The 16606-nt window shown below is 43.9% G+C and overlaps 1 protein-coding gene across 9 annotated transcripts in view; it reads left to right on the forward strand.

Moving 5' to 3' along the window:
• The window catches only part of BICRA (BRD4 interacting chromatin remodeling complex associated protein), a 101025-nt gene extending 85984 nt beyond the window's left edge, over nucleotides 1-15041 (forward strand). For 7 of the 9 annotated variants that reach the window (XM_081921888.1, XM_081921885.1, XM_081921882.1 and 4 more), the window contains 5 exons: nucleotides 803-867; nucleotides 1550-1698; nucleotides 2900-2994; nucleotides 4911-5013; nucleotides 5978-15041. In XM_081921888.1, the coding sequence (XP_081778014.1) occupies nucleotides 803-867; nucleotides 1550-1698; nucleotides 2900-2994; nucleotides 4911-5013; nucleotides 5978-7194 (1629 nt within the window). In that variant the 3' untranslated portion in view covers nucleotides 7195-15041. The remainder of the gene's footprint in view (nucleotides 1-802; nucleotides 868-1549; nucleotides 1699-2899; nucleotides 2995-4910; nucleotides 5014-5977) is intronic. The other 2 variants (XM_081921884.1, XM_081921890.1) reach the window with 1 other exon arrangement.
• Nucleotides 15042-16606: the final 1565 nt, after the last annotated feature.

The raw sequence follows: 16606 nt of genomic DNA on the forward strand, positions 1-16606 counted from the left end.
AATAGGTACTGCTCTGGCAGGAAAGTAAATGTTTCTGTGCGCTGCTCTGGTTCACCAGAAGCGGCTTCGTCATGCTGGCCACATGACCCGGAAGCTGTACACCAGCTCCCTTGGCCAATAAAGCGAGATGAGTGCCGCAACCCCAGAGTCGGCCACGACTGGACCTAATGGTCAGGGGTCCCTTTACCTTTTATCATGCCTCCCTTCAGTCTTCTCAAAGCTAAACAGTCCTTCAGCCTTCCCTCATATGACTTAGTATTCCATACTTCTAACCATCTTTTTTGTGAGACTAGACATCTTTCTGCAGGGCCTGCAAGACAGAGCTGTTCCGCCTGGCCTTTGGTTTGGACTGTCTGACCCTTATGTTTCCCTCTCCTTATGGTTTTGATCTATGGGCTACTTTTAAAATGAGGATGCATTTTAAATTGCACTTTAACCTGTATTTTAATTTTTTTTTTCCTGTTACGTTTTTACTGTAATTTTACTGGTGTTAGCCACCCTGAGCCCGGCTCTCGCCCGGGAGGGCGGGGTATACATAAAATTTATTATTTATTATTATTATTGTCCTCCTTTTGAACGTGTTCCAATTTGTCTGATGGTTCTAAGGATTTGCGAAATCTCCCATCACTTTCTACGAAGGTCTCTTACTACACTGATATGTTTGCCTGATTAGCATTGCCATAATATGATTAGCATCTTCACCAGAAGGCTGGCCACTTACAAACAGGAGGTGCTTTTCTTTGTGGCCTCAAATTCACCTGTTGCTCTTTGTTCTTACGTTGTTGTTTTTTCTCCTTACCAGTACGAGGGCAAGCTTGGAAACCTGAAAAAGCCCCCTCCCATGCTACAGCCCAGCAAGGAAGCTTGGTGAGTCTCTACCAGAGCCCCTCAACAAATGTGCAGTCCTAAGAACAGAAGCAAAGCAGAGGAATGCTAGTGTTTATCGGGGGGGGGGGACCTGGATCTGGCCGGTGGGTCGAATCCAGAACTGGCCCACCCTCCACAAGCCACTTTTTACAGGGCGGTGGGGTCACCCACCTGTCAAATCACCTGACGCCATATGACACCAGGTGATTCAACTTCAGAGGAAGAATCAGAAGTGCACTGCAAGTGCCCTATGGATTCTTTCTTTCTTCTTTTGCAATCCCAGCTTGAGTTCTCAGGCTGCAAGAATTCCTGCCGAAAGCGGAATGAAAACCCCACTTTGGGCAATTATTAGCTCTGCTCAGGAGTTCTAGAGTGGAACCAAATTTAAAAGACACTAAATGGAATCCCCATGTGCAGAGGAACGACCTAAGTTCTTTGTTCCTTTGTAGCCATATATATGATTTCTTACCCAGTCTTCACCTTGAGATCCCATGGCAGGTTATAGCAATGAAATCTACAATCATAGAACAAACATAACCATTACATGGAGCAAAGTGGTACTGCTAGCTGATATTTGATATCTGCTACGGGGCAGGTGAGCATGGTTGGGGGGGTGGGAAACAACCTCATGGGCCAAATTAGCACCCCTGACAAGCTTAATCTTTTTTGCTGCTTCCTTTAGTTTCTTGGAACAGCTGCATAAACACCAAGGAGCAGTGCTGCATCCTGACTACAAAACCTCATTTCGGTCATTTGAAGATGCCTTACAGAGGCTCCTACCATACCACGTATACCAAGGAACATTGCCTTCTCCCCATGACTATCGGAAAGGTGAGTTTTGTCTGGGATTCTCCTGCATCAGATGCAAAGAGATGGATTGACTCTTGTTTCCCATGGCTTGTCTGCTAATTGTCCAAGCATTAGGGTTGGACAACCCCCTTCTATTAAACCCCACTACTCTGTATCCTTACTGATGATCATAATCCTAAAAGTAAAAGCTAAGATAAAGTAAAAGCTAAGTTCCCAAAGTACTTCATGTGCATAAAGTAATTGTTCTCCTTGAGGGCTCAGTACTACCATCCCTGCTATGCTCACTGGATTGTGGGTGCTGTGAACTGGGTATCTTCTAGGGCTAGGCCCATAGGATTGCAGTGGGAATGGAGAAGAACACCTACTCCAGTTAAATCCAGAATCCTGAATTCGTAATAGGTTAGTACACCTACTCTAAGCTACCCTTTTGCATTTTTATTTTTGCGTCTTTGATGCACATGGCACATAGCTGTTCCATGTGGGTACATGTTTGTATATGCAGGTTCTAAACTTTATAGATTGCTTCATGCATCTTGATTAAAATAGGCCCTTGCCTGTGAAAATTCATTCCAAAATAAATTTGTCAGTCTTTCAGGTATATTCTTTGCAGTTAAAGAGAAATATGGCTACCATTTTAGAAATACTTACATTAGGAGAGGGGAGGAATGTTAGGGAGGAATGTGTGTGTGTGTTGTCTGGAAGGCAGCAAAATCCCTTTTTCTCGGGCAAAGCGTTTCTCAAGAGGTATCAGAAGGAAATGTTTCAAAATTGATGAATGACTATTATAGATAGATAAAAGAGGATTTACTCTACTCGACTATTTTGGGGACAGGTTATAATAATGTATAAAAGTCATAGCAGAAATTCGTAATTGTGCAGGTGATGTGTAGGGAGAAGGGATGAATGTATTTTGAAATGATAGTTCGAAAAGTTATTTTATTGGGAGCAGCAGCAAAGGAGGGAGGAAAATAGAAGGGACTTCTGGGGGGTGGGAAGTCAGCTTTTAAATTTGTATTAATTTGGTAACAATTTGTTTAAAATTATGGAAAATCAATAAAAACAATTGGCCAAAAAAGAGAAAGAAATACTTACATTAGTGCATTATGAATATTCTCCAGCAGCAAGAAGGGTTTTACAGCAGGTCCCACTCACAGGAGGCAATCATATAACCACCACCCCTTCTCTCCCTCCCTCCCTCCCTTCCTGTTCTGCTTCTTTCTAGTAGATGAAGAGTTTGAAATGGTGTCTACGCAGTTGTTGAAACGCACACAAGCCATGTTGAACAAATACCGCCTGCTGCTGTTGGAGGAATCCCGGGTAAGAATTTCTTCTCTAGCTTCCTCTTTGAACAGATCGTTTTCCAACAAGTATCCTGATCTAATCCTGGCCTTTGCCAGGAGCACTCAGCCGGCTGATAACAGGTTGTGTTTGGGAGGAACCTGTTGCAATCATATGGTACACTCTGAATTTGGTGTGTATTTTTAAAATTATTATTATAAATGAATATGATGGAGAAGTGATCTTGTAGGAAAAGAAGAACAGGCAGGGATGTACATATGTTGCCAAAACCTCCTCATTTTCTCCCAGAGAAACCAAGGTTCTATGCCTAGAATGAGCTAATGCAAGTCAATACAAGACTTTGCCCGGTTTGTTTTATTTCTTCTGAACCAGATAGTTGAGACTTTGCAGAGTTTGGGTGGGAGATGCTTAGAAGAGGGGGTTGTGTTGCAGGAGTGGACTGGTGGCAACAAGAGGAGGTTGGGCAGGTTGAGGGGCTGTAAGGAAATGGGAGATTAAATGACTGATGGTAACAAGGAAGAGACTGGTGAAGGGCAAAGACACCCTGGTCCTTGAATGCCAGAACATGAACAGTGCTTGCATATTTTAAAATATGTATTTCCTCCTCTGTCAGGGCTAGAGGCTTCTTAGGTGTCAGTTTACATGTGGATTTCCACTTGCACTCATCTGTGGAAAATGAGCAGCTCTGTACAGTAGATTATATCGGTTCACTATCAGTTCATAAAAAAGAAGTGGACAATAATGATTATTTTGCAGGTGGGAGATTGGAACCAGCCTCATCCTTTGAGCGTTGCAGAGCCACCCTGGTGGATTGCTAAGGATTCCCTTGCTTAGGCATGCCTCACACTTGACCACATATTGCCTCCCATTTGACCTGATTGCTGGGCTAGTAGGGGCTTTTGCATTTATCCGTACAAACAAAAGGAAATGCAGCAGAATAAATGTATCAGTTCTTTCTTCTGCCGCTGGCTTCTTAATCAGTTAATATGGAATGATTGATTGATTGATTGATTGATTCTTTCTTTTACGACACACATACACACATTAAACATAAAAATAATACTACATAATCAACACTAAAACTTGCAAAAAAGAGAGAAATACAACTAAAACATTGTTACTTACAAAAATTTATACAAACAAATGAACATCAATATATATACACCATACTTCTTTCCTTCCAATTGACTTCCTTCATCCTCAACATGGTTCTCTTTTCGTTTTTGGTAAACTATTTCCTTCTTAATTCCTTATTTTTCTTTCTATTTTTGACTTACATAGCTCAATTTATTTTGCAGAAGTTAATCGAAACAAGTCCAAGTATTAATTCGAGGGCACTGCTTTTTAAGATATTCTCTATATTTTTCCCAGTCTTTTTGGAATTTTTGTTTGGGCTGATCCCTGATGGCTCCAGTCAATCTGGCCAATGAGATATAATCCAATCATTTATCTTGCCATTCTTTTTTTAATCTTGTGTTATTTCTTTTTTCCAATTTTTGGCAATTAATGCCCCTGTAGCACAAAAGAATATTTTTTTTGTTTTCTCTGGCTATATCTGTATCAAGTATCCCCAGTAAAAAAAGCTTCTGTTCTCTTAATAAAATTTTGTTTGAATATTTTCTTTAGCTCCTCATACACCATATCCCAGAAGCCCTTGATTTTATCACTGCCCACCACATATGTATGAGTGTCCCCTCTACTTGATTACACCTCCAACACAGATTTGATTGTTTCTTACTTTCATCCTTGCCACAGCCTTATAAATGTACAGAAGCCACCGCCCTGAGGAGCGTCAGTCTAAATGTCAACAGTGAGGGAGGCAGCAGCAAAGGGAAGGAAGTTCCCAACAATATGTAGATTGGGAGGGGGGGGTTCATGAGGCTCAGGTTGGCTTTGCCTTCCCCATGACACAATATTTTGTCCTCCATTGGCAGAGACTCAGTCCTTCAGCAGAGATGGTGATGATCGATCGAATGTTCATACAGGAGGAAAAGACCACCTTAACTCTTGATAAACAGCTGGCAAAGGAGAAGCCAGGTGAGGAAAGACGCGTTTCCTTTCCTTGTGTAGCTTGCTTATTCCAGTGTATGTATTCCCTCCACTCCCTGCCCTTGTGCTTTTGAGGAAATGCCAACTGTCTTTCTCTTGTCAGCGACCTCCACATCTGGCATTAAGGACTTCCAGGCCAGAGGACTGACTCCCAGGCAGGCTTGACCTCCAGTATTTCTCATCTCAGTTTGGATGATCATATCTCAGTTTAGTAAACCAAGATATGAAAGCGTCTCTGGCACACAGCCCCGTCTCTCCTCCCTTTGCAGTGCACTTCTGCAGAATGCAGAACCTGAAATGGGAGACTTTAGATATGAACGGTCTGAAGATGGTTTAAGACCCAGAATTCCAAATGTAGTAAACCAGAGTTTCCTGGTTCAGAAGAGAAAAAAAACAAGTGTGCTGCGAAGGTAAGAGAGAAGTGGCTGGGTGCCCTGCCAAAAAAGGCTTAAAGGTGTTATCCAAATGCATGATGTGTGGTCAGTGAGTAGCCCACAGAGCAATTTTATCTGCACCCCCTACAAAGTTTTAATCAAGGTATGGTAAAATGTTTTTTGAACCACCATTTCACTTATAAGGAAAACGAGCAATAAATCTCCTTCTGTGTTTTGTCTCAATATTTGTGTGGGAGATAGCAGAACAGTTTCTGGAAGCCAAAGAAGCATTGGTTTGACTGATAACCTGCCTCCTGAGGGGGAATCTTACAAGAAACACATTTGTGACCATATCTGCGGAGCTTTGGCTCTGAGGCGATGCCAATATTATTATAGAGAGTCGGCATCTGTGAAAGGGACTGGATTGTTCCAGCTTGTAACTGGAGAATACAGTGGCCCGTGACACTAAAGAAGTGGCCATCTCTAGGTTAAAGTTTGCTGTTGTTAAGTCAGTGGTGGCGTGAGAAGACCTCAGTCTGTTTTTGTCTGAAATAGTGACACATGTTGTTCTCTTGCAGATGAGTATGTTTCCTCATCTTCGCGGTCGCAGAGTTTTGCTTCTTCTCTGGCTCAGGGTGCTCTGTCCAGCAGTGCCGCTCTGGCGTCTGAGAACCTGAAGGCACCTCCAGTGCAGATGGCAACCCAGATCAACCCAACAAAACTGGTCATCAAGCACAGCGGAGGCTCTCCCTCGGTCACGTGGGCCAAGGCCTCTCCCTCATTAGATGGTGACGAGGATGCCTTGCCCTCCAGGAGTAAGCCGCCCATCAAAACCTACGAAGCCCGGAGCCGGATTGGACTGAAACTGAAGATCAAACAGGAGGCGGGCCTTAGCAAAGTGGTTCACAACACTGCCTTGGACCCGGTTCACCAGACACCGCCGCCCATGTGCACAGTGATCAAAACAGCTGACCAGCACTCGTCGGCTTCAGCCGTTGCCACCACCACTGCCGTCTCAACGGCGGGGCAAATGAATGGGACCGTTGATCATATCACAGCAGCTCCAGTGGAGAAAAAGCCCCTTGTGACTTACTGCAGGCTTCCCCTCCGTAAGACATACCGGGAGAATGTGGACGCTTTTGTAGCGGATAAAGCCTCTGACACCTGCCTGAAAGAGAGCAGCCCAAAAGTCGATATGGTGCCAAGCACCCTCATCATCAAGCAGGACGGGGGCTCCAGGAGCGTCATCACTTCCCGCAAAACCCACGAGAGCCCCTCCATGGCTGGGGCAGAGAAGAGCCGGTCAGAGGAGGGTAGCAAGCATACCTTTTTCAACCGGAGCGATGCCCGTTCCCTCGTGATGCAAGAGAGCCCCACCCCTCCTAAGACCGACGATTCAACCAGTGGCCTTATGAAGGAATTGGCGGAGGTTGAGGATGAGTTTTATCACCGGATGATAAAAATTGAGCCACCTGACCATGGTTCTGCCTCTGAACTCACATGGGACGTGCCCCTGCCCCCAGCCAAACGCAGAAAGTCAGAGTCTTTCGATGTGGACAATGCCAGCTTCTCCAGTGACAGCCCCCCAGATGACTCGCTCAACGAGCACCTACAGAGCGCCATTGATAGCATCCTGAACTTGCAGCAACCTCAAGCTGGGGGCCAGAACACCCGAGCACCCTCCTCGTCATACAACTCCTCCTCCTCCCCTTTCTCTTCCCCTGTCCACCGCACAGACGCTTACCTTGCCCCCAATCACAATGGCGGCCTTGGAGCAAGGACGTTGAACAGATAACAGAAATCTATACCAAGCAGAGACTGTACAAAGAGAGCCAAGGACTGGAGCTGCTACAGCTTCTGCTGGCTGGGAAACGGTTGGAAGCCAAGGTGCCACTTCCCAGAGACCTGATAGAATAGGGCTGATACCAGAAGGGAAGAGCGGGGATCTGGGGTGGGGCGGGCAGTGAGAATGTCCTACAGAGGCTTCATCCATCCAAGTGTTTATATGATGGGTTTTGGTTGTTGTAAAGCTGCGGCTGGATTTACAATATACTTGTCTCATCACATGCACCATTTTTAAAGAAGAAGTTCAGCAAATGCGAGGCAGGCGGGTGGGGGTTGGATTAGGGGCCCATAGGTGGTAGTGTTGGCTGTGTAATATTTAGATTCTGTAACAAATTGCTAATTTGAATCTCTGATGATAATTGGGTTTTATCCCCGCCCCAAACTCCACACCTATATTTTGGACATTTTCACAAATCCCAAGCCAGAAGCCAGCGGGGAGGCCAAAGGAATGGGGTAGGGCCAGGGGGACAGCTCCAGAGGAGTTGCCACAAGGGGCAATTTATGTAATTGATTTTGTGGGGTTTCTTAAGTTATTTTAAGTATAAACTGTCTGCTTTTTCTTTCCTTTTTTAACGTAAAAAAATAGAATCTGAACAAAATGCAAAAAAAAAGAAGAAGAAAGGAGAAAAGATACAAACACTAATGGTTTAAACAAAGAAGAGTGGGTTGAGTTTACAAATAAGCCCTTTTTAAAGAGGAAGCCAGTCGCTCCCCAGACATCCATGGGTCTGGTTAACGCAGTCAGGATGAGTGAAACTAGGAAAGTTCTGGCAAGAGGGTGTACATTTCTCTCTAACGTCTTCCCTCCCCCCTTTTTTTAAAAAATTAACCAACCTGTCAACCTTTTGTCAAAAGAAATCTATTCAAGATGCCAGAGGTGTACAGTTGGTTGGGCATTCCCAAGAGAGGGGACTTGGAACCCCAGCCAGGCACGGGCAGGAAGCCAAGCAAGTTTTCTCTTTGACTTCTTTCCTCCTTTGCAGCAGCTGCCAGGTTTTCCTCTCTGGTTGCATCCTGTGGCTTCAGTTTCCCACCTTGGTTTCTTCCATTTTTAAAACCACAGCATTGCACCTCTCATCTATCCTTCTGCTTCCTGCATGTGGACAAAAGTCATGTGATAGGATGAGAATCCTTTAGTGAAAACTGTCAGCGTCTTCCTCTTGCTAGCTGGGGGATAAGATAGCAGTGTCTGGGGGCTTGTTAACATAGCTCTGCTCCCTTCTCTCTCTTGGCTGTTGCATTTGTTACGACTTTTGACTTGAGATCTCCCATTTTGTTTTCCTATCAGTGATTCTCATTTTGTCTACTCTTGATATCTACACCCCCCAAACAAAAATAATTATGTGTGCAGGATTTATGCAAGTGTTTTACAAGCAAGTCACATGCTGGTAGGGCAACCTTGCTTTCAGATTCTTAGATTACCTCTGGCTTTATTCACAGAAAAACAAAGAGCTAAGCATTCCCCACATTACAGCACTGAGTTGTGTGGGAACAGAACAGCTAAGGTAGAACACGGTCCTTGGTTAGCTGCAGCTTGGCAAAGCTTAGACTTGATCGCACGAGAGATTGGTATGTGGAGTGTGGCGTACAAATGAAGCAGTATGAGATCTGCCGTCCCAAGTCTTCCATTCAAGACTCTCTCCTTTTCCTTGACAGGTGGCAGTCATAGTATGCCCTGTTAGTATTCTTTAAAACTTGCACTGGACCTCAAAATACTGGGTTTCTTGTCATTGAGTCCTCTGCATGATGGAATCTGCAGCTGCAACCTTCATGCACGATCACTTTGGGCTCCTTCTTCTTCCACAACTAGCTTCCTTGTCCCTGCAGGACATTTTGCCACTTTGCTTAGGTGCCATCTCAGGCCTTTGGAAGTGCCATCTCTCTCGTTTCTCTCCTCTGTGGTGTATTAATGTTCTTTAGTGCCACATACTCTATAGGGATGAATGCTCTTCCACCTGAAAGTGTTGCTGAATTGGTGTTTGTTTAGGAGGTGTCTCTTAGCCTGCTTCAGAGAGAGAACCAGGGACCTCTTCACTTCCTCCACTGCTGGATTGTGTGAGGAGAAAACTTCAAAACAGGCTTGGAGGTGGGTCGTCAGCAGACAGTCTTCTGTTTGGGGGAATTTTGAGTTAGCACAGAACCATTTGGCAGACAAGTTGGAAAGGTAGCAGCCTTGGCTTTTTAAAGAGCAAGGGTGATTGTTAATCAAGTATTTTTGTGACTTGGTGTAGAAGCTTGTTGTAAACATGGTTAGGACTTGGCCTGAGTGGAAAACAGGGCATTGATGAGTAGAAATTGGTTCTATATTAGAGGTGGTGCCGACTCCAGAAAGCTGGACCACTTCTCCCTTATTTGCAATCACATAACTTTATCCTTGCTGTGGCTTAAACTGTGAAATAATTCTGCATCTCCTTGTTGATGAGTTTTTCATAACTTGAAGGTTTATATACTCTCCCACTAAGGAAAGGTGATGAAAGCTGACTACATTTTTCCTGTTTTGAATCTCTCCTTGATCCCAGGACAGCAACATGAGCCTGTACCTAAAGGTCAAAAAATTGTATTGTTTTGCATATGGACCTCAAGAGTAAATGTCAGCTAGAGTTGCTGCCCTTTAGGTTTTCAGATGGAACTGTCAGGGTACTCCATGGCACATTGCAGATCACTTTGGTGTAATGATTCTTCCAAAAGCCTGTTACAACACAGTGTTGCAGTGCAGCTCCAGAAGGGCGGCGCTTGGTTTAATTCTCAAAGTCTTCAACCTTATGGGGGTTTCCCCCATTTAATTCACACTCTTCCAGACTAATCCTCAAGTGACAGACTGGATGCAAAAACAAATGCAGACCATATTTTCCTGCTTACAGGTGCCAGAACTCCCCTCTGGTTATGTCTGTGTCCTCCTCACCACCATGCATTAGAGACAGGTTTCTTCTGCCTTGAGCCTTCTGTATTATATCCAAGAGAGCATAAAAGCGAGAATGTGGTGTGTGCACTTTTGCTCAGCCCACTGTGTGCAAACACAACGCATGTGAAGATAAGTTATCCTAGAGTTCATAGCCTGCAGAGCCATACTATGTGCTCATTAGTATGTGCACGTAGAAATCATCATGGTTTTGCAAATAGGATAATTTTCTACATAACTGAAGGAGTGAGAGAGCACCCCCCCAAAAAAAAAAATCACTAATCAGATTCAGCGCCTGCTTCATTGTATGAATGCCCTACTGACTAAGGGAGTATAGCTGGTGAAGAAAGAAAGGGGTAAAATTGTTTGTGTTTCTTCCGTTGTTCATGGCCCCCATTTCCTAATGTTTTGTACTCTTCGCAGTCTTGAAAGTTTACTTTCCTCACTCTCATCCTGTCAGAGAGAAGGACTCTCCATTGTTGTTTCAGAGTTGAGTCGGAAATGCAACATAGACTGTTGTGCTTTTAGCTCACCAGACTGTTAAGGGCATGTTTGGATTCCTACTGAGTACAATTCAGTCGTGAGAATCCAGCGCATACCGTAATTTTGCCCTTTTGGCTACTGTAGGTCTCTCTTCTTCCCAGACTAGTTATGCTACCTAAAATCAAAGCAGACACGCATACCTTAGCTTACAGCTTGCGAAGCAATGGGTGTGCTGCCAAAGAATTCTGCTTTCTTTATTCTCAAGCAGGGCCTGAATGCTCATTATTTTCAGAGTTGCCTATTAGCAAACAGCCAGCTTTATCAAACTACCAAAATTGGATTTTTTCCTCTGTGCCACTGCATCCCACTTTCCCTGCTTGTAGAAGGAAATAAAAGAAATATCTTTCTTGACATCAAGTTTCAGATTCAATGCAGGCCGGCCTACTCTTTTGGCGGCTGTCTCACAGAATAAACCCAAGAGCCAGAAATAAGGCCCAGCAAGTCTGACTGGGAGATAAGCTGTTTGTCCTTTTGTAATAGTGCCAAGTGATCTCCATTCAGCCTTTGGCTATAAATCTTTAATTTTCCTTCTTCTCCCCTCAGACTTCTTTATTTCTTTCCAAGGGAAAAAAAAGCTATAATTCTAGTTTCCAGGAGTCGGGAATTTGCTGCAGCTGCCCTTCCGAATTCCTTCACGCGCTCCTTTTCTACATTCCCCCATCTCCAAGCAGTCCTGAAACAAAGTCTCTTTGATAGTTTTCCTCCCCTGGTGTCCACCATCACCACCACCCAGTCCCTGACCAAACTCTGATGATAAAATGTCATGAAAAGTATTGAAATGGTTTAAAAAGCAATTCCTGGGGGGGGGGGAGACTGCAGAAACCAAAACTGTATGGACGCAGCAACTTTTCTAGTTTTCATCTTTAAAGTTACAGGAAAATAAACATTTCTTTTGAGAATTTTAGCTGCCATTCTGTTGTGTTGGAAATGCCGCTTTTAACAATGTGAAACTCCCTCCAAACAGCTAAAAGTATATTCTTAAATCAGGGCCTTCAGAAGGATTTGGAACTCAGAACAGTGAAAACATCCTGGCTAGCTGTGTCTTTTGGGTACCGAAAAACTGACGTTCTCAACTCTTTCTTTTGCTGACTTCTCCCCCCCTCCACCCCACCCCCGCAAAAACCAAACACAGTTAAGTGAGGCCTTAACATTATCAGTATGCTTCTTTGATTTATTCATTCTAAAAACGAGTGTATGTGTGAGAAATAGAGTTTGTCAGTGCTTGCAGAAACAACCTGGGCAATTTAGAGAAGTCAGTACATCTGAGATAACTTCTTTCCTAAGTAAAGATGAGGGAGTAATTAGGATCTTGTCAGCAGCTGAATGGTCCAGCTCCCATGCAAGCTTCCTTAAATGTATTGCCGTATTTTCCGTCTATAAGACGCCCCCGTGTATAAGACGACCCCTATTTTTGGGGACCCCGATTTAAGAAAATGGGAGGAGATGGCCCCCATGTATAAGACGCCCCCAAATTTTGGACATAATTTTTTATGGGGGAAACTAGTCTTATACACGGAAAAATACGGCAGTTTGTTGGTGTTTCTGAGCAGTTTTGCCCCATCTCTCACTCCTTGCATTGTCTGTGCACTTGTGTGACTTGCTCTACTATTTCCTTTGCCTTTGCCTCATTCTCCCTTGGCTACTTGCTCCCATGAAGCTATTTGAGCATACAAATAATTTTATGTTTACCTGTTCAGTTGCAAAGCACGCTTGGCAGCTATCTGTCAAAATCTGTTCTAGGATGTGTGGGTAGAGAGCTGGCTAGTATCTCTAGTATAACTCTGTGGATAAAGAAACTGAATTCAGGCCTTTAAAATATAAATATATATATATATTATTTTCATTATTATCTTGCCTTACCATCACTCACACTTTTTGACCGAGGGCAGAGAACATGTAAACCCACCTGTAGATTTCTGTGTTGCATTTCTTCCTCCAGGCCTCTCTGTGCACACAGTACCGAATGTACCTGCAGACATTTTTTCTTTCCTCTGGCTGGTTGTCCTTGTTAGCTGCATTTCACCACCCCACTGCCCCCCCCAAAAAAACCAACAACCATAAGAGAGGGGAATACCAATAGTCCTTCTACCCTAAAATGTTGTTACAGGGGAAAGGCAGAAAATACTAGAGAATGTCACTATCGGTCCAAGCCTATTCCTTAGCATCAGTTCCTCTTCCTTTAAACTTTACTGTGTCTTGTGAAGTAGAGAAAAAAGTTTGTGTCTTAAAAAATGCAGTTTACTGGAGAAGTTTTTGGGGATATAATTGAACCAAAAAGGGGGTTTGAAGGTCTAAATTTTTCTCTCTTTTTTGTCTTTGACAAAGTGTGTTTCAAAACTCACCCCATCTTACCAATGGTGCAAATTGCTTAAGGAAACAGAATACCAGAGCCCACTTCCAAGTGTTGTGTGTTCCACTGCACACAAATGAATAGTGCCTTGTGCAGGAACTATTGTGTCCACACCAGAGTTTCCACAAGGGATTTCTGGATCAGATTTTCTTTTAAGAGGATGCAGTTCCACTCAGAAAATATCCTGCACAGCCCCCATTCATATCAGGGGGGATATGAGACTGTCCTAGTGGATTCTGTCTACAAAAACCACAGCAGAAGAAAGACACTGTTCCTGTCTTATGCTTTGTAAAGGTAAAGGTAAAGGGACCCCTGACCATTAGGTGCATTTGTGACCGACTCTGGGGTCGCGGTGCTCATCTCGCTTTACTGGCCAAGGGAGCTGGCATACAGTTTCCGGGTCATGTGGCCAGCATGGCTAACCAGAGCAGTGCACGGAAACGGCGTTTACCTTCCCGCCAGAGCAGTACCTATTTATCTACTTGCACTTTGACGTGCTTTCAAACTGCTAGGTGGGCAGGAACAGGGACCGAGCAACAGGAGCTCACCCCATCGCGGGGATTCGAACCGCCGACCTTCTGATCGGCAAGTCCTAGGCTCTGTGGTTTAACCCACAGCGCCACCTGCGTCCCTACACCACATTTCATTGCTCTCTTATTTAATTTTGGTTCTGTGTAAGGTGGCATTTTAAAACTTCTTGCAAGGAGAGAAAGCCTTTGGGGATATTCCAAAGCACGTGCCCACCCTCCTGCTCCACCCACCCCCCACTTAAAAGGGGTGCTCCATCGCAGAACATTAGCTACAGCCTTTTTAAGAGGAGGCCAGGAGCAACCAGGACATGTTCACGCTTTGCCACCCTGATCCAGAGTCCTGGACACATACTCTGATGCACACACAGCAGTCCTGTACACACGGGCTTTCCCAACCAGAGTGCCACGGAACACTCACTAACTTGCCTCCACTGACGTAAAAAACGACGGCTGATTTGGGGACAAACTGGTTCCTCTTTCATCGTGGAGAGGTGCTGGAGGAGTATCCCAAGCAGAAACAAAAACCAGGTTTGGTTTTGAAACACTACTTGCTGAAGCTTACAGCGCTCCCCACCTCTAACCCCCTTGTTACCATAATGCGGGGAGGGGGGGAAACATATATGGTTAGGAAGCAATAAGGGATGTTCTGACTCCCAGGCTGGTGGGGTTTTTCTTCTTTTTTATATATAAATATATATATAAAAATGTATATGAAATTGTTTGGCTTTTTGTTTAGTGTCCTTTTTTTCCTTCTAAAAAGTGTGGATTTGGGATTGTTAGCTCATTTGTTCACCGCCTCTTCTCACTACAAAATAGTTAAGCAGGGAACTTCTTCCCTTCAGATTAGAGGTTGATAATACACACCGGCACCCTCATTATTATGGGAAAAGTATATTTTACGACATCTTTTCCAGTATTTTTTTAAGCCAAGAGACCGTGCGTTCTTGTTCCATAGCTGCGAAAGCGGAAGGGAAGTCCTTCGTCTCTTTCTGCGCGTTTAGATTTTCATGGAGGTATTTTTGGTTTTTAAGAGAGGGGTATTTTGGAGAAGAGGAGAGATACAGATCGCTACTCTTAAGAACCATCCAACTGCCCACTTCAAATCATTGCCAATTTAGGACTTAAATGGGCTTGAGAGGGTAATTCTGAAAGGTCATTTTCAAAATTGATGTAATTTCATTTAGGCCCATCCAAATCCTTCAGCGTTTTCAATCCAAGACCAAATAACAGGAAGGCTTTTCAAATACGAGGAAGCAAAAAGTAATACCCCATTCATTTTTAGTATTAAAAAAATAACCAGTTTTTCTTTCCTCCCCCCTGCTGGTACCAGTTTGAACTTCATCACAGTTCAAAAACGAAATATAGTACTATAAAATAATTTTGTACTGTATTTATTGTGTATAACAATTTTTTAAAAGAATTATGTACATTTAGTACTTCTGTGTAAATTAAATTGCTCTTCTTTTTAAAAATGGTATAGGAATTGCTTTGGTTTTTCTTGAAAGACAGAGGGGGGGGACAGACTGATGGGCTTTTTGATTTTGTCTCCTGCTTGAGGATTACAAAAAGGGTCCAGAACCAGCCGTTTCATGAGCCAGTGTGAGATGAGAACCTCAGCTGGTCATGCTTGAGATAATGTGGGACACAAGCACATGTGCTGGGCATGGTGATCTGCTGGGATGGGAGGGGCAACAGCAAGGCAGAGCAAAGTCTTCAATCAAATGGAATACAGTATATTGTAGAAATTATTGCATCCAATAGTGAAAAGCTACAACTGAAATCCTAATATGGACTCAAGTCATGGCAGAATTGCAACGGACAGCTGTTTTTCTAAGATGCTGCATTTATTTGGGTTGCAGAATTCAAACTTTTCTGCGGTGGAATCTGAGAAGCTTAATTAATATGGAAATATCTGTTGTGATTGCCCTGGCTCTAGGTAAAGGTAAAGGGACGCCTGACCATTAGGTCCAATCGTGACCAGCTCTGGGGTAGCGGCGCTCATCTTGCTTTATTGGCCGAGGCAGCTGGCGTACAGCTTCCAGGTCATGTGGCCAGCATGACTAAGCCGCTTCTGGCAAAGCAGAGCAGCACACGGAAACGCCGTTTACCTTCCCGCCGGAGCGGTGCCTATTTATCTACTTGCACTGGTGTGCTTTCGAACTGCTAGGTTGGCAGGAGCAGGGACCGAGCAACGGGAGCTCACCCCGTCGCGGGGATTCGAACCACCAACCTTCTGATCAGCAAGTCCTAGGCTCTGTGGTTTAACCCACAGCGCCACCCGCATCCCTTAATGATGTACAATTACCCCCAGCGATTTTTATAGTAGTAGACAGGCACACAAAAAAGCTTTTCAAAATCATACATTGCTTGACAAACAACTGGCAGCTGTTTTTCTGAGGTGCTGTATTTATTTTGATTGCAGAATTCAAACTGAGAGGTTTAATAAACATGGAAATAACTATTGATAGCCCTGTTTATAATGAAGCACAATCACCCCATTGATTAGGGGACAGCTGAGTCCATTCTTCTGAATTAACGGGAGTTGATGAGTTTCTTCCACTGAAAGGCAAAACAATAGCCAGGTGAGCTTTTATTTCACATTTGAATTGTGCTTTTAGTTTCACACAGCAGATAGTTGCAAATGTCACAACAGAGCAGGGCCATGGAGGAAGGATGGAGGAGAAAGGCAAACTATTTTTACTCTGGGGACATGGCATTAATCTGCAGAACCTCCCAAGCATCCCTATTTTCCAGGGACAGCCCCAGATTTACAAAATCCATCCCAGTTTCTGATTGGATCCCGGAATGTCCTGCTTTTCCTTAGGTTGTCCCTATTTTCATCAGAGAAATGTTGGAGGGTATGGAGTTATGCGACCCCAAGCTAAGGAGATAAGTAACTAAGTTTAGAAGACGTCTGAAGGCAGCTCTATATAGGGAAGTTTTCAAAAAATAATAATGTTTTATTGTGTGTGTGTGTGTGTGTGTGTGTGTGTGTGTGTGTGTGTGTGTGTGTGTATGTTGGAAGCTGCCCAGAGTGGCT

This window comes from Podarcis melisellensis (genome assembly GCF_964234715.1).
Source record: "Podarcis melisellensis genome assembly, chromosome: 8".
Classification (NCBI taxonomy): Eukaryota; Metazoa; Chordata; class Lepidosauria; order Squamata; family Lacertidae; genus Podarcis; species Podarcis melisellensis.